Source organism: Microcaecilia unicolor, chromosome 1 (assembly GCF_901765095.1).
Source record: "Microcaecilia unicolor chromosome 1, aMicUni1.1, whole genome shotgun sequence".
Lineage (NCBI taxonomy): Eukaryota > Metazoa > Chordata > Amphibia > Gymnophiona > Siphonopidae > Microcaecilia > Microcaecilia unicolor.
Window position 1 is genome coordinate 588,352,981 of NC_044031.1, and position 20,801 is coordinate 588,373,781.

Genomic DNA, 20,801 nt, shown 5'->3' on the forward strand with positions numbered 1-20,801 from the left:
CCACAGAACACTGGCAATGTACCACCCCTATGCTGGTCGCCAAGTAGCACCAAATCAATAAATGACCCAACTAATAATAGTAAGGGAACTGCCATCTTAAAGTATCCGAGTACCCCAAAACTAAATGGACATGAGAATATTATTTTTTATTTATTTATTTATTTATAGAAATTTATACATTTATAATCAAGCAAAATACTTGTTTGAAAAGCAATACATTTCAATCATTTCAAAGAAAATATGACAAACAGATACTTATTTGAAATTTCTTGCTCAAGTCCACTTTATGAGACAAGATTTAAAGAAATGGAATTATTTATAAACATAAATTTTCAAAGATAGAGCACTAAATGATAGCAGCCATCATTACACAGTGTTTCACATATTTAACGGGACAGAATGTTTAAATACCTCTATTTTGCCTTGAGGTAAGGAATATTGTCAGCTGTGTTGGATCAAAAAACACATACTTGTTTGCCTGGTATCTCACCACACACTTGCAAGGATATCGCAAGTAAAATGTTGCACCCAGTTGTGTTACTGCTGGTTTCATTAAAAGAAAAGATTTCCTACGCTTTTGTGTCTCTCTGGAGATATCGGGAAACATTTGTATTTTCTGACCAAGAAATGATTTATCTTTATTCTTAAAATACATAGACATTAACCACTGTTTGTCAGGTGCCAATGCCACTGTAATTATTAATGTTGATGGAATTACATTCTCATTGTCTGATGATTCCAATAAATCAGTGACATTTAATAGTTGTTCTTGGCCTGTTATTTTTTGATCACCTTTAACTGGAAGATAATACACTTGGGAGAAAGGAGGAATTAAATCCTCCCCTACACCTAAAATTTCCATTATATATTTTTTTTAACATTTCCCTAGGAGATATAACAGTTTGTCTGGGAAAATTTATCAGACGTAAATTATTACTCCTAATATTGTTCTCAAGCAATTCAGTTTTCCTTCTTAATGATGTCAAATCTTTAATCATGACCTCCTGTTGGGTAAGCAACCTTTTCATATCCAAGTCTTTTTGTTCTTGTGTCTGTTCCAGTTTCACAATTTTTAAGTCCATGTTGTTTATTTTTTGCTCTTGTTTTAACATTTCCTGGTTTAATCTATTTATTTGTGGGGTAATTGATTTCCCTAGATCTACAATCAGAGTCCACAAAGAGTCTAGAGTAACTTCTGCTGGCTTGTGTATATCAAAGGAAGAAAATGGTGGTCCTACCGGGCTCAAGTTTGCTGAATTCCCCACCGAGTTAGTTGTAATATTCGGTGTAGCCATCAAGGCTTCCTGCCCTCCGGTCAGAGGATGGTCTGCCTCCCGATTGAAACCAGTCTCTCCCCTTCCGGGGGACTGATTCGAAGTCGACTCTGACGGGGTGCTACAGCCCAACGGCTGAGGGGGTGGATCCCTTGTGTCGGGGCTGAGCGTAAGCTCTAGCCCTGGAGACGCCGCCGTGCCTCCATTCGCACCGGCGCGTATCAGCGGGCTATCTCCCGGCACTCCGAGCACTGCAGTAGATGGGACTGCTGGCGTCTGAAGAAAAGAGCGGATGTCATGCGAAGTAAGAGCCGATCGCTGTGGAGCACTGGAGGCGGACTTGCCCCTTCGCTTCGGCATCGTAAGGAAATCAGAGAGCAGTAGTAAATGGTGGCTGCTAGCAAGCACACTCGGCGGCCATCTTGTCCCTCCCATGAGAATATTATTTCTAACATTGTGACTACAATCTTAGGCAAAAAACAAAAATTGGTTCATGGACACCAATACAAAAATCAAACATGAGCCTTCATGGAAGTACACCTGGATCACATCCATACACCTATCCATGCACACCGCTCCCAAGACCACTCTCAGGAGATTCTCAAAATACCCTGCTTCAACAAGCCCCATGGAAATCATGCCAGTGCATCAGATCCCCGATTCTGATGGAGGTAGAATGAAATAGCTCTACTATGTAAACAAGATGGGCTACTAGCCAATCTAAAAAACCTTTCAGTCTGAGGAAAGAAAGGAGAAACACCACACCAGACTACTGCCTTCAGAAATGAGGCTACAGAATAACCAGGCTTCCAGCAGGAGTATATGCAGGAGATCAGAAGTCAGACAGTCTTGCTTCTCCCAGAATATTCAGCCCCCTAGCTCCTCCTTTTCTTTCTTTGAGCGCAGAACTTATCTGATGTGAAGTATCATCATGACAACATGAGGTCCACACATAGAAATGTTCCTATGACCACCCAGAAATATAACTCTCTATTGAGCACAATCTTTCATGCCCATTTGAGCACTTCCCTTTCTCAATATTCTCTTCCTTGAGGCATTATCCCCCTCTGAGGAGGCAAACTCCCACTATGAAAGCATAATAATCACAAAGAGGGTGAAAACGTATTACAAACTTGAGATGCCATCCCTGCCACTCTATGCAAAGCTCATAAGAAGCATAATCTTGACTAGGCAATATGGAAAATCCACCTAAAGGAGCTCTTAACATCACTTACTTCCATCCAGCATAGTAGATCCTTCTAATAACCTCTTTGAGGCAGGTTCATACAGTGTACTCCATCCTCAGAGAGGAGATGTGACTGGAAGGCAGAACACTGACTCTTCATGCAAGCTTAACCACAGAGAGCACAGTGCAAACCCTCACAGAATGAATGATGTCAGATATCAATACCTATACTGGCTATCCTGTTTCCCACAATGAACTTAACACACTTTATCCAGCTGGTTGTTCACCTTCTACTTTTCCATTTTTTTTTTGGGGGGGGGGGGGGGGGGGGTCTACATTAAACTATGACTTCAAATGCATTTTGGCCTTCAAGAAGCCACCTAGAATGTCACTTTCCTAGGGCTAGTGAGCCTCACCTAGTCCACCCCTTCAACCAACCTCAATGACCATAAACACACTGAGGTAAACCCACGGGAGCCCTCAGGACAACTCTCCAAAAAACCACTTGTTCTTTGACAATCAGCTGACATGGCCAAGTGGAGGAGCCCGGGATGTGGCCAATGCAGAGGCCCTGCATCCTAATGGCCCCAGAGCCTGCAGTGTACCAGGCTTCCTGACTGCTTTGCCTCAGCAGCAACACATGGCCAGAACTCAAAGTGGCCGCTATTTCTGCCAGTGGGAAAATGAGTTCCAAGCTCTCCCGTGGTCTCTGTCCCTCCCAACGGCACAAAAACACTAACCAACATTCTGCTGACTCCACCACTTTGGCGGTACAAACAAGAAGCTGGCCACACCACTACTGCATGACTCCCTCACTGAGCACTGTTAGCAACCAAACTTTGACTTCCTCCCTGCTGTACTGAGCTGGGTGCCTTGGGAACTTCTCCAAAATTCCCATGGATCCCTCCACATTTAGGTCTCCAAAGCCATGTTAGGAGACAACCTGGAGGCCTCACAGGATCACTGTAGTTTGAAGCGGCAGGTTGAATTTTTCCTTCTTCAATACTTTAATGCAGTATATGCTGCCTTTACAACCCAAGCTGAGCAGCATCAGCCCAGAAACCCCTGCAGAGAACATGGGAGGACAGAAGAGAAGAAAGAAAGGGAGAGGAAAACAGACCACCTAACCCCACTGGCAGTAGCTAAGTAGTAGTAGTAGCTTGTGGAACCAAGCTGAGATCTGTGGGCCAAGTCTTGGGGGCTGACTGTGAAAAAAAGTAAACTAGACACATCTGCTGGCAGTGGCCATCATGAAACCACCTCTAGACCAGTCACACCTAGCAAAGACCTGTGGGTCAAAACTTGGTGAAAACTCCTCCAGCTCATAGGAACATGACGCACGCAGAGAAACTTGCAGAGAAGATGAACAACGCAAAGGGCACAACAGCACTTCGGCTGTCGGGGGTTTGGGTCCCTCATCAGCACAGGTAGTCCACAACGGCGGCGGGGGGCAGTTTTCGGTGGGCCGGGGGAGGGGGGGGTCGAGGGGGCCGTAGCGCGGGGGGTGACAGATGATTCCGAGGTAGGGGGAGGAGTAGGGAAACATACTCCTCCCCTTGCCTTGGAATCAGCTGTCCTGACGTCAGTGAGTGTCTGCCTAGCAGACCACCACCTCCAGGGAGCCATGGTCCCAAGCACAGAACGTTGGAGGTGAGAATTATTATATAGGAATCCTCATGCTCAGTACACTCGCCAATTGGGAATGCTCATAGCTTTAGATGCAGAAAAGGCCTCTGATAAGGTAACCTGCTCATATCTGTTCAAGGTATTACAATATATGGGTGTAGAAGACTGATTTTCCTAAGCACTATATTTGCTGTATACTGAGCCTAGGGCCTCAGTTTTTGTTAATGGTCTAAGAACAGCTTCCTTTCCAGTTCAGCAAGGAACCCGTCAGGGATACCCATTATCACCACTTTTGTTTTTGTTATATTTAGAGCCCTTCCTTAGAACGTTACAAAAGGAGACATATATATATGGGATCAGGATAGGTCCGAAGGAGGTTCATGCACTGGCTTTTGCAGATGACCTCTTACTTACCATAAACAGGCCGCAAACATCCCTGAAGCGCTTACTAGATTTAGTGGAAAAATTTCATTATTATTCAGGTTTTGCTGTAAACGTATCTAAATCTGTAGTGATGCCTTTCTAGAATGAGGAATGACAGGCATTGGAGAGACCCTTTCCTTTCACCTGAGCGGATGGGCCGATTAAATACCTAGGCTTTAATATACCTCAACATCTCACACAATTATATAAATGTAATGTAGATCTATTGCAGAGACATACAAAAATCATGTTAAATAGTTGGAGAGGGTTTCCTCTATCACTGATGAGCCGAACTGCCCTGTACAATATGATCAGTGGAGGAGTGGCCTAGTGGTTAGGGTGGTGGACTTTGGTCCTGGGGAACTGAGGAACTGAGTTCGATTCCCGGCACAGGCAGCTCCTTGTGACTCTGGGCAAGTCACTTAACCCTCCATTGCCCGCCGCATTGAGCCTGCCATGAGTGGGAAAGCGCGGGGTACAAATGTAACAAAAAATAAAATTAAATATTACTGCCAAAATGGATATATGTTTTTCAGATGTCACCTTTGATTTTACTGTTAAAACATAACCGCCAACTGACATGTTTTCTTAATTTTTATTTGTGGGCAGGTCAGAATGCTCATTTGTCTATAACACGAGTTTTCTTACCCCGCGATAAGGGTGATCTGGGATTATTAATAGGCTTATTTTTGAAAGAGAAGGGCGCCCATCTTCTGGCACAAATCGGGAGATGGGCGTCCCTTCTCTCAGGGTCGCCCAAATCGGCATAATCGAAAGCCGATTTTGGGCGTTCTCAACTCCTTCCCATCGCGGGGACGACCAAAGTTCACGGGGCGTGTCAGCACCGTAGCGAAGGTGGGACTGGGGTGTGATTAAGAGATGGGCGTCCTTGGCCGATAATGGAAAAAAGAAGGGCGTCCCTGATGAGCACTTGGCCGACTTTACTTGGTCCATTTTTCTTGCGACCAAACCTCAAAAAGGTGCCCAAACTGATCAGATGACCACCAGAGGGAATCGGGGATGACCTCCCTTACTCCCCCAGTGGTCATCAACCCCCCCCTCCCCACTCTAAAAAAAAAAAAAAAGTACATTTTTTTTTTGCCAGCCTCTATGCCAGCCTCAAATGTCATACCCAGCTCCATGACAGCAGTATTTATTTATCAGGATTTCGCCCCCACCACAGCACTGAAACAGTATTAATCACTCTTCTAGCCAAATTCAAGCAGGAAATAGCAACAGGAAAAAGCATACTCCTAATCCAATTCGACATGGTGGACCACAATATAATTGATTGAACTTCTCGATTACTTCGGGATCAGCAAAAATATAATAAATTGGATCAAAGGTTTCCTAACCACCAGAACTTATCAAGTGAAATCAAACACAGATATATCTTCACCATGGAAACCAGACTGCAGAATACCTCAAGGATCTCCATTATCACCAATCCTCTTCAACTTAATGATGACGCCACTAGCCACATCCTTAGCCAACCAAGGCCTCAACCCTTTCATCTATGCCGACGATGTCACAATATACATTCCTTACACACATGATTCGACAGAAATAACCAATGAAATAAATCTAAATTTGAACATCATGGACTCATGGGCAAATGCATTTCAATTAAAACTCAATATGGAAAAAACACACTGTCTCATCCTCACATCCCAATACAACGTGACAAACCCACAAATATAATCAACCCAGATGATATCCTCCCTATCTCAGACAGCCTGAAAATCCTCGGCGTGACAATCGACTGAAAACTCACCCTAGAGAACCAAGTGAAAACTACAACAAAGAAACTGTTCCTTTCAATGTGGAAACTCAAACGTCTGAAACCATTCTTCCCGCAAGAAACATTTCACAACCTGGTACAATCAATGGTACTAAGCCACGTTGACTACTGTAATGGCATCTATGCAGGATGCAAAGAACAACTTATAAAGAAACTACAGACCGCCCAAAACACGGCAGCCAGGCTAATATTTGAAAAAACGCGCTATGAAAGTGCCAAACCCCTCCAAGAAAAACTGCATTGGCTCCCAATCAAAGAACATATCGCCTTCAAAATCTGCACCATGGTTCACAAAATTATCTACGGCGAAGCCCCAGGATATATGACAGAGCTCATAGACCTGCCAACCAGAAACACAATCAAATCAACAAGAACATACCTAAATCTTCACTACCCAAACTGCAAAGGACTCAAATACAAATCAACTTATGGAAGCAGCTTCTCTTACATAAGCACCCAACTGTGGAATGCATTACCAAAAGCCGTGAAAACAAGATACGACCATCCAAACTTCAGGAAATCACTAAAAACTTACCTATTCAAAAAAGCATACCTTACTGACATAACCTAAAAGCCTGAACCCTGCTACACAACTATCTAAAGCTAGTAATCGGACTTACAGCAACTCCTCTTCTCTACGATTCCTAAATGTGTCTGTAACACATGTATCTTATTCCATCGTATTACCACTTTGTATTTGTTCTTTACCGGCTTGGCGTACCCCTACGGTATTATGTAAGCCACACTGTGCCTGCAAATAGGTGGGAAAATGTGGGATGTAAATGTAACAAATAAATATTAATGATTGGCTGTGAGGGGTGACCCATTTTTCCTTTACATAGGCGGAGTTGCATTTATTAAAGCCCTTGCATCAGAGCACAGTGCTTCATTTGAATTCGAGCTACCTGGGTAATGTTTATCCTGCATATCTTTTGTACTGGTCAACACGGCAGACTTGGTGCTGAGTATGTGGTATGCTGGGGTTATCTTATAGAATTTCCCCGTTCTTGCTTATACAGGAAAATGTGTCTTTTAAGCCAAGAATGTCAACTGTGGCATTCTGACACTGGAAGGATAAGGGATCTTTCAGTGCCTTGCCGAGAATGGGAAACTACGCACCTTTCATTCTTTATGTACTGAATATGATATATCACCTTCTCATGTTTTTCCATATTTATAACTTCATTATTATATATCAATGTTACCTGTTAAATCTTTAACTTCAGTGATTCACAAATCTATTTTGGAGGCCTTCAGATTGGAAGCCCACTTGTAAGTGTCACTCCGGTGTCATCATAAAACACTACAAGAACTACTACCAGACTTTGATTTTGCACAACCAGCACAACAGTGGACCTCTGATCTTCATGTAATAGTAACAGGGGACCAGCTTAAGCGGAGTCTGCGCATACAGCGGTCCCTGACCACAAACATACTACACTGGGTGTTACAATATAAATCGGTAATGAGATTATAGATCTCTCCTCATAGAACTTACTTGACTCATTTTGCGGACTCAGATCAAAGTCAGCGGTATGGGCAGGCGGCGGCCACCATTGGGCATTTATTCTGGAACTGTACAAAAATCCAAATGTTTTGGAGATCGGTGGGTGTGCACATGTCATGTCTCTGGAAAACACATTGGGCACCAAAACCTCTTGTACTTTTCTTAGTGTTAGTGCTGGAAAGTCCTACTCCAAAAGGATACACAGGTTTTGTTCAAAGAACAGTTCTGATGAGACTTAAATGTATCCTCCAGCGCTGGCTAATGCCTGAATCCTCCTTATTTTCTTATTGCTAATGATTGCCCAAGTGGCCTTTGAACGAAGATAAAGCGAATGCTACATACCTGTAGAAGGTATTCTCCGAGGACAGCAGGCTGATTGTTCTCACTGATGGGTGACGTCCACGGCAGCCCCTCCAATCGGAATCTTCACTAGCAAAGTCCTTTGCTAGCCCTCGCGCGCCCGCGCGCATGCGCGGCCGTCTTCCCGCCCGAAACCGGCTCGAGCCGGCCAGTCTCATATGTAGCAAAAGAGATACAAGGGAAGACACAACTCCAAAGGGGAGGCGGGCGGGTTTGTGAGAACAATCAGCCTGCTGTCCTCGGAGAATACCTTCTACAGGTATGTAGCATTCGCTTTCTCCGAGGACAAGCAGGCTGCTTGTTCTCACTGATGGGGTATCCCTAGCCCCCAGGCTCACTCAAAACAACAACCATGGTCAATTGGGCCTCGCAACGGCGAGGACATAACTGAGATTGACCTAAAAAATTTACCAACTAACTGAGAGTGCAGCCTGGAACAGAACAAACAGGGCCCTCGGGGGGTGGAGTTGGATCCTAAAGCCCAAACAGGTTCTGAAGAACTGACTGCCCGAACCGACTGTCGCGTCGGGTATCCTGCTGCAGGCAGTAATGAGATGTGAATGTGTGGACAGATGACCACGTCGCAGCTTTGCAAATTTCTTCAATGGAGGCTGACTTCAAGTGGGCTACCGACGCAGCCATGGCTCTAACATTATGAGCCGTGACATGACTCTCAAGAGCCAGCCCCGCCTGGGCGTAAGTGAAGGAAATGCAATCTGCTAGCCAATTGGATATGGTGCGTTTCCCTACAGCCACTCCCCTCCTATTGGGATCAAAAGAAACAAACAATTGGGCGGACTGTCTGTGGGGCTGTGTCCGCTCCAGGTAGAAGGCCAATGCTCTCTTGCAGTCCAATGTGTGCAGCTGACGTTCAGCAGGGCAGGAATGAGGACGGGGAAAAAATGTTGGCAAGACAATTGACTGGTTCAGATGGAACTCCGACACGACCTTTGGCAAGAACTTAGGGTGAGTGCGGAGGACTACTCTGTTATGATGAAATTTGGTGTAAGGGGCCTGGGCTACCAGGGCCTGAAGCTCACTGACTCTACGAGCTGAAGTAACTGCCACCAAGAAAATGACCTTCCAGGTCAAGTACTTCAGATGGCAGGAATTCAGTGGCTCAAAAGGAGGTTTCATCAGTTGGGTGAGAACGACATTGAGATCCCATGACACTGTAGGAGGCTTGACAGGGGGCTTTGACAAAAGCAAACCTCTCATGAAGCGAACAACTAAAGGCTGTCCTGAGATCGGCTTACCTTCCACATGGTAATGGTATGCACTGATTGCGCTAAGGTGAACTCTTACAGAGTTGGTCTTGAGACCAGACTCAGACAAGTGCAGAAGGTATTCAAGCAGGGTCTGTGTAGGACAAGAGCGAGGAGCTAGGGCCTTGCTGTCACACCAGACGGCAAACCTCCTCCATAGAAAGAAGTAACTCCTCTTAGTGGAATCTTTCCTGGAAGCAAGCAAGATGCGGGAGACACCCTCTGACAGACCCAAAGAGGCAAAGTCTACGCTCTCAACATCCAGGCCGTGAGAGCCAGGGACCGGAGGCTGGGATGCAGAAGCGCCCCTTCGTCCTGCGTGATGAGGGTCGGAAAACACTCCAATCTCCACGGTTCTTCGGAGGATAACTCCAGAAGAAGCGGGAACCAGATCTGACGCGGCCAAAAAGGAGCAATCAGAATCATGGTGCCTCGGTCTTGCTTGAGTTTCAACAAAGTCTTCCCCACCAGAGGAATGGGAGGATAAGCATACAGCAGGCCCTCCCCCAATCCAGGAGGAAGGCATCCGATGCCAGTCTGCCGGGGCCTGAAGCCTGGAACAGAACTGAGGGACTTTGTGGTTCGCTCGAGATGCGAAGAGATCCACCAAGGGGGTGCCCCACGCTTGGAAGATCTGGCGCACCACTCGGGAGTTGAGCGACCACTCGTGAGGTTGCATAATCCTGCTCAGTCTGTCGGCCAGACTGTTGTTTACGCCTGCCAGATATGTGGCTTGGAGCCCCATGCCGTGACGGCGAGCCCAGAGCCACATGCTGACGGCTTCCTGACACAGGGGGCAAGATCCGGTGCCCCCCTGCTTGTTGACATAGTACATGGCAACCTGGTTGTCTGTCTGAATTTGGATAATTTGGTGGGACAGCCGATCTCTGAAAGCCTTCAGAGCGTTCCAGATCGCTCGCAACTCCAGGAGATTGATCTGTAGACCGCGTTCCTGGAGGGACCAGCTTCCTTGGGTGTGAAGCCCATCGACATGAGCTCCCCATCCCAGGAGAGACGCATCCGTGGTCAGCACTTTTTGTGGCTGAGGAATTTGGAAAGGACGTCCCAGAGTCAAATTGGACCAAATCGTCCACCAATACAGGGATTCGAGAAAACTCGTGGACAGGTGGATTACGTCTTCTAGATCCCCAGCAGCCTGGAACCACTGGGAAGCTAGGGTCCATTGAGCAGATCTCATGTGAAGGCGGGCCATGGGAGTCACATGAACTGTGGAGGCCATGTGGCCCAGCAATCTCAACATCTGCCGAGCTGTGATCTGCTGGGACGCTCACACCCGCGAGACGAGGGACAACAAGTTGTTGGCTCTCGTCTCTGGGAGATAGGCGCGAGCCGTCCGAGAATCCAGCAGAGCTCCTATGAATTCGAGTCTCTGCACTGGGCGAAGATGGGACTTTGGGTAATTTATTACAAACCCCAGTAGCTCCAGGAGGCGAATAGTCATCTGCATGGACTGCAGGGCTCCTGCCTCGGACGTGTTCTTCACCAGCCAATCGTCGAGATATGGGAACACGTGCACCCCCAGCCTGCGAAGTGCCGCTGCTACTACAGCCAGGCACTTTGTGAACACCCTGGGCGCAGAGGCGAGCCCAAAGGGTAGCACACAGTACTGGAAGTGACGTGTGCCCAGCTGAAATCGCAGATACTGTCTGTGAGCTGGCAGTATCGGGATGTGTGTGTAGGCATCCTTCAAGTCCAGAGAGCATAGCCAATCGTTTTGCTGAATCATGGGGAGAAGGGTGCCCAGGGAAAGCATCCTGAACTTTTCTTTTACTAGATATTTGTTCAGGGCCCTTAGGTCTAGGATGGGACGCATCCCCCCTGTTTTCTTTTCCACAAGGAAGTACCTGGAATAGAATCCCAGCCCTTCTTGCCCGGATGGCACGGGCTCGACCGCATTGGCGCTGAGAAGGGCGGAGAGTTCCTCTGCAAGTACCTGCTTGTGCTGGAAGCTGTAAGACTGAGCTCCCGGTGGACAATTTGGAGGTTTTGAGGCCAAATTGAGGGTGTATCCTTGCCGGACTATTTGCAGAACCCACTGATCGGAGGTTATGAGAGGCCACCTTTGGTGAAAAGCTTTCAACCTCCCCCCGACCGGCAGGTCGCCCGGCACTGACACTTGGATGTCGGCTATGCTCTGCTGGAGCCAGTCAAAAGCTCGCCCCTTGCTTTTGCTGGGGAGCCGCGGGGCCTTGCTGAGGCGCACGCTGCTGACGAGAGCGAGCGCGCTGGGGCTTAGCCTGGGCCGCAGGCTGTCGAGAAGGAGGATTGTACCTACGCTTGCCAGAAGAGTAGGGAACAGTCCTCCTTCCCCCAAAAAATCTTCTACCTGTAGAGGTAGATGCTGAAGGCTGCCGGCGGGAGAACTTGTCGAATGCGGTATCCCGCTGGTGGAGATGCTCTACCACCTGCTCGACCTTCTCTCCAAAAATATTGTCCGCACGGCAAGGCGAGTCCGCAATCCGCTGCTGGAGTCTATTCTCCAGGTCGGAGGCACGCAGCCATGAGAGCCTGCGCATCACCACACCTTGAGCAGCGGCCCTGGACGCAACATCAAAGGTGTCATACACCCCTCTGGCCAGGAATTTTCTGCACGCCTTCAGCTGCCTGACCACCTCCTGAAAAGGCTTGGCTTGCTCAGGGGGGAGAGCATCAACCAAGCCCGCCAACTGCCGCACATTGTTCCGCATGTGTATGCTCGTGTAGAGCTGGTAAGACTGGATTTTGGCCACGAGCATAAAGGAATGGTAGGCCTTCCTCCCAAAGGAGTCTAAGGTTCTAGAGTCTTTGCCCGGGGGCGCCGAAGCATGCTCCCTAGAACTCTTAGCCTTCTTTAGGGCCAGATCCACAACTCCAGAGTCGTGAGGCAACTGAGTGCGCATCAGCTCTGGGTCCCCATGGATCCGGTACTGGGACTCGATCTTCTTGGGGATGTGGGGATTACTTAGTGGCTTGGTCCAGTTTGCAAGCAATGTCTTTTTCAGGACATGGTGCAAGGGAACAGTGGACGCTTCCTTAGGTGGAGAAGGATAGTCCAGGAGCTCAAACATTTCAGCCCTGGGCTCGTCCTCCACAACCACCGGGAAGGGGATGGCCGTAGACATCTCCCGGACAAAGGAAGCGAAAGACAGACTCTCGGGAGGAGAAAGCTGTCTCTCAGGAGAGGGAGTGGGATCGGAAGGAAGACCCTCAGACTCCTCGTCAGAGAAATATCTGGGGTCTTCTTCCTCTTCCCACGAGGCCTCACCCTCGGTGTCAGACACAAGTTCACGGACCTGTGTCTGCAACCTCGCCCGGCTCGACTCCGTGGAGCCACGTCCACGATGGGGGCGTCGAGAGGTAGACTCCCTCGCCCGCATCGGCGAAGCTCCCTCCGCCGACGTAGTCGGGGAGCCCTCCTGGGAGGTGGCCGCAGTCGGCACCGCACGCGGTACCGACGTCGGGGACCTCACCCCGGGCGATGGGCCAGCCGGCGCCACGCTCGACGGTACCGGAGGCGCAAGCACCGCCGGTACCGGAGGGGTAGGGCGCAACAGCTCTCCCAGAATCTCTGGGAGAACGGCCCGGAGGCTCTCGTTCAGAGCGGCTGCAGAGAAAGGCATGGAGGCCGATGCAGGCGTCGACGTCAGAACCTGTTCCGGGTGTGGAGGCTGTTCCGGGCTGTCCAGAGTGGAGCGCATCGACACCTCCTGAACAGAGGGTGAGCGGTCCTCTCGGTGCCGATGCCTGCTGGGTGCCGACTCCCTCGGCGACCCAGAGCTCTCGGTGCCGACGCGGGGAGGAGACCGGTGTCGATGCTTCTTCGACTTCTTCCGAAGCATGTCACCGGAGCTCCCCGGCACCGACGAGGAGGACGTAGAATCCATCCGTCGCTTCCTCGGGGCCGAGGTCGAAGCAGGTCGATCCCGGGGGGGCTGTACCGCAGGAGCCCTCAGGGTAGGGGGAGACCCACCCGAAGGCTCACCGCCACCAGCAGGGGAATGGACAGCCCTCACCTGCACTCCTGACGATGCACCACCGTCCGACGACATCAGCAGACGAGGTCCCGGAACCACTGACGCCGATGCAGCTATCCGATGTCTCGGCGCCGATGCAGAGGGCCGATGCCTCGATGCACTCGATGCACTGGCGGCCGAGGATGAAGGTCTGGACGCTGACGACGTCGATGCACTCGATGACCCCGGTGCCGATGCCGACGAAGAGCCCGAGAACAAAACGTTCCACTGGGCCAATCTCGCTACCTGAGTCCGCCTTTGTAACAGGGAACACAGGCTACAGTTCTGAGGACGGTGCTCGGCCCCCAGACACTGAAGACACGAAGAGTGCCTATCAGTGAGCGAGATTACCCGGGCGCACTGGGTGCACTTCTTGAAGCCGCTGGAAGGCTTTGATGTCATGGGCGGAAAAATCACGCCGGCGAAATCAAAATCCGAAATGACGAATTTGAGCACCAAAAACTTTGAGGGAGAAAAATCTCGACCGAGGCCGAAAAGAGGCCTACCCCGACGACGAAAGAAAACTTACCGGGGCAAAGACTGGAAATACGGGAAGGGGCAAACGAAACCCAAGGGGGTTTGCGGAGCACTTTCCGAACGAATTTAAATCTTTTCCGAAGAAAAAACACGTCGATTTGTACAAAGGACGCGCGAGGTCGACTCTCCGGGGCTCGACACGGCAAAAAACACAGCCGTACCGAGTGCGGACGAAAGAAGACTGGCCGGCTCGAGCCGGTTTCGGGCGGGAAGACGGCCGCGCATGCGCGGTGCGCGCGGGCGCGCGAGGGCTAGCAAAGGACTTTGCTAGTGAAGATTCCGATTGGAGGGGCTGCCGTGGACGTCACCCATCAGTGAGAACAAGCAGCCTGCTTGTCCTCGGAGAAATCCAGGATATGGACTCCTCAGTGGGATTTCAACTCACTAGCGTTTAGGCTCCATTCTGGAACTTAACACTGGTGGCACGTAGTCAACTTTTGAACTAAGCTACAGATATTGGAAAGAGGACTGAACTTTAAATATAGTGCTCTCATCCACACACACTCTGTTTCAGAATACATTGGGAGTTTGTGGGGAGGAGGGGAAGGGGTCATTTGGCAAGCTTGTTATATCCTTGTAAGTTCTTATTCTTTATTCAGTTGTCTCTGTTACCTGCAGAAATGACTAGAATTCTGTTAATATATGTTTTGGAGGCACTCTTTATATGTTGTATATTATGACTGAACTTTAATAAAAAATGTATTTATTAAAAAAACACAGAAGTTTCAGGAAATGATGAAGGATGGGGCTGAACATGCAAGAGAAGATTCTAGTAAAAGGCTGGAAGAGGTTGGTCTGAGAGTGTTGGGGATGCACTGGGTATAGCGCTTGCTCTTTATTCTTTCTGTTTTTAAAAATATTTCCTTTTCTTTCTATCGTTTCCTAATAAATTGTAAATTCTGTTTCTTAAAAAAAAAAAAAGTAAAATACTTGATTTACAAATTATTTACCTTATGGGCTTCTGAAGTAGTATTTTTTAAAGCATCAAAGAGGATATGACCTTTGTAAGGTTACTGCACATTAAAAGACTCATTCAATACATAAGCTTTTCAGACCATAATAGACACACAGAATAGAATCAACAGATAGCGGCTCTAAAACTCATGTAACAAGCATATTCAGTACAATGCGATAAGCTTTGCACAAGACTTTGCAGCAAATGATGTAAAAATGAGTTTTGCGCATGAGCTAAAGTGTACAAAGCCTTTCATAAAGACCTGTGAACAGTACATTTAAAATCATGTTAATGTAGCTATTAGCTATTCAGTCCAGATGCAGAATAGTGCACAAAAGACAAAAAGGCTGAGCGCAACTGAGGAAGCATGAAAGGATAGCTAATTGTTCTGCAGTCAGCATTAGTAAAGTTTCATGCCAGTGTCTTCTCTTTACCTGTCTGACCAGCATATGAGATCTAAAATTTTTTTCTGGGTTTCATAAAGGGAATGGATTAATAAAAATGATAGAACTGAGCAGGAGGTATGATGGAACCAAGAGCAAAGTGATGGACTTTTGAGAGTTGAGTACTCACATAGGTCTGAGCAGAAAAGAAAACTGTTTATACACAGAATAGCATCCCAGCACATATGCAGACACATCCACATGCAACTACAGATGCTGATTTGTGTGCAAGGTATATCTGCCACTATCACAGTGCTTTCTGGTGCATTCCCCATGTTAGCACAAATGTTTTTCATGTTGGGCCTATTTGTATGCTATTTAGCTACTGCACTGGGGAGAAAAGCTTTGCTGCTACATTTATTTATTTATTTAGATTTTGCTCACACCTTTTTCAGTAGTGGCTCAAGGTGAGTTACATTCAGGTACAATGGATATTTCTCTGTCCCAGGAGGGCTCACAATCTAAGCTTGTACCTGAGGCAATGGAGGTTTAAGTGACTTGCCCAAGATCACAAGGAGCAGCAGTGGTATTTGAACCGGCCACCTCTGGATTGCAAGACCGGTCCTCTAACCACTAGGCCACTCCTAGCTGGGCAGCCTGAACAGACCCATGCAAGTCTTTTATCTGCCATCATTTAGTATGTTATTTTTGCATTATGAAACCACGTGCTAAGCATTAGTGCATAACACGAGGTTTCTGCATCAGTCAAGTTTGCCTAATTTGATTCTTTTTGCAATACCAAAGCTACAACTGACCACTGGCTTTCCCTTCACCTCTTTATAGTTAAAGATCCTTTTTGCCTGTCCTAAGTAGAGAGCTGCACGGGAACGGGGTTCCCGCGGGGACGGAAGCAGTTCTGTGGGGTTCCCCTGGGGATGGAAACAGTTCTGCGGAGTTCCGGTGGAAGTGTAAGCTGCACCAGCCTCTCATCTACCGAGTACCAAGCTCTTTGAATGCTGTTTCCTCCTCCTCGTCTTCCTTGCTTTGACAGCACAAATGTTAAAGTCTTCCATTAAGGAGCTGGGAGACACAAATGATGACTGAATTCAAAAAGGCGTGGGATTAACACAGAGGATCTCTAATTAGAAAATGGAAGTTATAAAAAACTTAACCATATTGGCCGCATGTGTGTGGATGTGTCAAGTGACACTTAGATGGCGACTCTGGCTGTGATGAACTAGGGCTGATACCGGGCAGACTTGTATGGTCTGTGTCTTAAACATGGCAATCTGGTTTAGGATGGGCTGGAAAGCCGACAGCAACTTCAGTGGCTGGAACATAAGGACAGTGCTGGACAGATTTTTACAGTCCGTGTCCCACAAATGAGAAGACAAATAGATTGGAGTGGGCTTCAACGGCAATTCCAGCAGTTGGAACATAAGGATAGGGACAGCGCTGCGTATGTCTAGTAGCACTATAGAAATGATAAGTAGTAGTAGATAGACTTCTATGGTCTATGTTCCATAAACACGGAAGACTATAATTAAGTATATAATATCACACTCGTTGATTTAATCATGAATTGATAATGAGTGTGACTACTGGGCAGACTGGATGGACCGTTCAGGTCTTTATTTGTTGTCACTTACTATGTTACAATTAATCCTCTTTGCTCCCAGGCTGATGCGCAAACCTCATCTCTGACACAGGCATGAGCATCAGATGTCACCTGACCTACTGGCATGTGCATGTGGTAATCTCTCAGCACACAGTACCAGTAAATCAGAGACAAATCTTAGATGTGCACACCAGAGTGTTCCAAGTTTCAACTTCCATTCCTTCTTTGCCTTCAGTGATGTGGCTCAAATCCAGAGAGAGACTGAGGGAGCTGACTGGAATTTTCTTTTATGTACCATTAAATTCTTACGTGGATGGGTTAAATTCTTGTGAGGACGGGTTGGGATGGGTTAAATTTTTGTGGGGATGGGTAAGATTCCAGTGGGGATGGGTGGGGACGGGTAAGATTCCAGCAAGGACGGGCGGGGAGGGGTCAGATTTCTGTCCCCGTGCAACTCTCTAGTCCTAAGCTTTCTGAAAATCCATTTCTGTTATTGCCTCCATCCTAGATGGCTGCTTCTGTGAAGGATTACTGAAACAGCCTTCTAGGATGGCGGCAATAACAAAAATGGATGTTGTGATGTCTGTACAGAAATATTTTTTTATGATATACTAGAGACACTGAATATATACATTTATTTCATGTATACTCATTGTCAATATGCTAAAAACATAACTGACTCTGTGCCATGCATCTTGTCCCCATGTATATATCTGCAATTGGCACCTCAGCTATATGGTAAGCTGTATTGCAAAAAAGCATTAGTATCACAGCAATGTTATTCGAATGTTCTAATTGTGTGTTTATTAGATACTCCATTGCTATTATATCTATGTTATTTGAATTTCAGTGCAGTTAAATGTGTATATTTTTGATCATGTTTCCTGGAAGTCCTATTATTAGGTCTCAATTTGCTGCTTTCAAGTTTTTCTCTTTACTTGTTCATTTTACTCTGGTTATGTAGTTAACAAAATTGTAAGTTTGATGTTAAACTGCACCTACTGTATACCATCTTGGGTGAATCTCTTCATAAAAGCGGTTAATAAATCCCAATACATAAATTAATAACTAGCTGTGGGATCACAAAGTGAAGACTGGAGAGCCTTTCTCTAAGAATAGGATACAATACTTTAAATGAGGCATTGCCAATGATTTGTACATAGTACATTCTTTTTTTCTGCTGGTGGTGGTTTTTATTCAATGAACCCTACAAAGGTACCTTTATCAGGCAATTTTATGATAATGGCTTTTGAGTAGATTGTCATAGGCCTGAAAATTTGCTTCTCTAAGTATGCACTAATTTTCCAAAGTTATTTTAGTCAACCGTTTTGACTGCTGTTCTTCAAATAATTTCATTTTACTAGACTAACATGGCAATCCTATTGTATTTTCAGAAACACTGTCAACTTTACACATTAACAAATGGTGTACTTACCAATATCTATAGTTGGTTTGCCCCTCAACAGCAATTTCAAACATTCAGGTTTATTATACATACTGCAGAAGTGTAGAGCTGTATTTCCCTTCCCAGTTTGTTTATCGAGGTTTCCACTATATATATTGAAAACATTAAAATGTTAAACACACAAGCTGTAATATCCAGTTTTAATTCTATAACCAATAGAACTACTGTGGCTTGATGTTATACCTACAGTAAATAATACTTTAGCATGAAGCGTTGCAAAGAAGATAAAAGTGAAGTACAAATATACTTATCCTTAAAAATCCCAATAAAGCAATAACAGAATTCAGACCATATACTAATTACGAGTTACTCTGAGCAAATTTTTAGTCTCATGGTTGGACATATTGTAACACTTAATGTGAATATACACTGCATTTTCTTAATCTACAATGAACTATGGAACAAGATGCTTTAATGCATTAGTAATAATAATAACAACGTATCACGTTCAAGATTTGCACAATAGTTCATAAAATCATCTACGGAGACGCCCCATCATACATGCATGACCTAGCAGACCTCCCACCCAGAAATGCTAAAAGATCTGCCCGTACTTTTCTTCATCTACGCTTCCCCAGTTGCAAAGGATTAAAATACAAACTAACACATGCTTCCAGCTTTTCCTACAGGAGTTCGCAATTGTGGAATACACTACCAAAATACTTAAAAACAATTAATGAAATAACCAACTTTCGTAAATCGTTAAAAACCTATCTCTTCACTAAAGCTTACCATGAGAATCCATAACTAACCACAATATACCATCACGACTCCTGATTATAACTGTTTCCTTTCTATAACTGTTTGATTATATTGATACGTTAACCTTGTTATTCTCGACATCTTTGTAACAACAATTGTATTTCTTTACCCTGAAATGGCAATGCCATGACAGGTATTTGTAAGCCACATTGACCCTGCAAATAGGTGGGAAAATGTGGGATACAAGTGCAATAAATAAATAAATAAATAGTAGTAGTAGTAAAAAATAAAACTTATTAAGGAGAAATTAGGTTTTACCTGATAATTTTCTTTACATTAGTCTTTCCCATTATTCCAGAACCTGTGGGACAGTTATGTCCATCAACCAGCAGGAGGAGCTAGAGAACTGAAAACTGAGCTGAGACACCATCCAATTCAGCTTCTCAACATTTATGTAGACAAGTAGTAAGGAGAAAGAATAAACACAATAACCTTAAACAATCCACTAACCTAACAGTAACCAGACGAGCAAATGTGTGGACCTCTCTCATCTTTGGACAACTTGTAGAGAACAAGAGATATACAGAAAGCACCATGCAAGGTGACACTCATTATATGACACATTACTTTGCACTGACTAAACATCTCAGAAACCGTGGGTTGGCCTCTGGAATAGTGGGAAGGACTAATGGAAAGAAAATGATCAGGTAAGACCTAATTTGCTCTTACATTATGTAGCTTCCCACAATTCCAGAACCTGTGGGATTTTTAAAAGCAATCCCTAAAGTGGGTGGGATCCTGGCACTGCTACCCTGAGGACCAAAGCCCCAAAACTGAGCATACCTCAACATCCACCCTATAGTGCTTGGGAAAGATAGGCAGTGTTGACCATGTTGCCACATTGCAGATAACCGCCGGAAGTAGACTCCACAAAGGATGATGCTGTACATCTTGTAGAATGAGCATGCAAGGCCTAAGGAGCCTGCTTCTCCACAAGCAAATAAGCTGATGTGATAGTCTCCTTCAACCATCTAGCGATTGTGGGCCTGGAAGCCATGAGGCCAAGCCTCTGTTTACCAAAAACCACATTCTGTTCAATTTGTGAAACTCATTTGTGACTTCCAGATATCTAATGAGGACTCTATGAACATCGAGAAGAATACCAAGCCTCCTCATCCTCTTTGTGAAAGGACGGAAGCTCCAAAGAGTGGTTGAGATGAAATGCTGATACAACTTTCAGAAGAAAGTAAGGAACTGTGCACACAGAGAGAGACCCCTATCTCTGAAAAGTGGAGAAAGAGATCCCACCAAGAGAGAGCCTGAAGTTCTGAAACACTATGTGCCGACACAACAGACACGTGGCTCAAAAGGAGGCTTCTGAAGAGCCAGAAGGACTAAATTTCCAATCTGGACATAACATATTGTAATTGTGACCTCACCCTCGGCATGATAGTTCACCTTACAATACCCTTAACTTCAGGCAAACTATCATGAAACGGACAAGGTTGAGGTACAATCATTTAAACTAACCATGTCCCCCTGCTTCTAAAACAGGGAGAGGAAAGAATATAAATTTATGTTGTTGTTTTGCTGCAACTCAGGAAAACAAATGACATTTACATAGAAAATTCAATAAATTATTCTTTTTATGTTATGTATACGTGTAGAGTTCAAAACAATTTAACT

At 45.9% G+C, this 20,801-nt stretch overlaps 1 protein-coding gene across 2 annotated transcripts in view; it reads right to left on the reverse strand.

Moving 5' to 3' along the window:
* ASAP1 (ArfGAP with SH3 domain, ankyrin repeat and PH domain 1) overlaps nucleotides 1-20,801 on the reverse strand; it is an 803,986-nt gene that overhangs the window by 155,690 nt on the left and 627,495 nt on the right. For both annotated transcript variants that reach the window (XM_030219214.1, XM_030219206.1), the window contains exon 21: nucleotides 18,384-18,499. In XM_030219214.1, coding sequence (XP_030075074.1) covers nucleotides 18,384-18,499 — 116 coding nt within the window. The remainder of the gene's footprint in view (nucleotides 1-18,383; nucleotides 18,500-20,801) is intronic.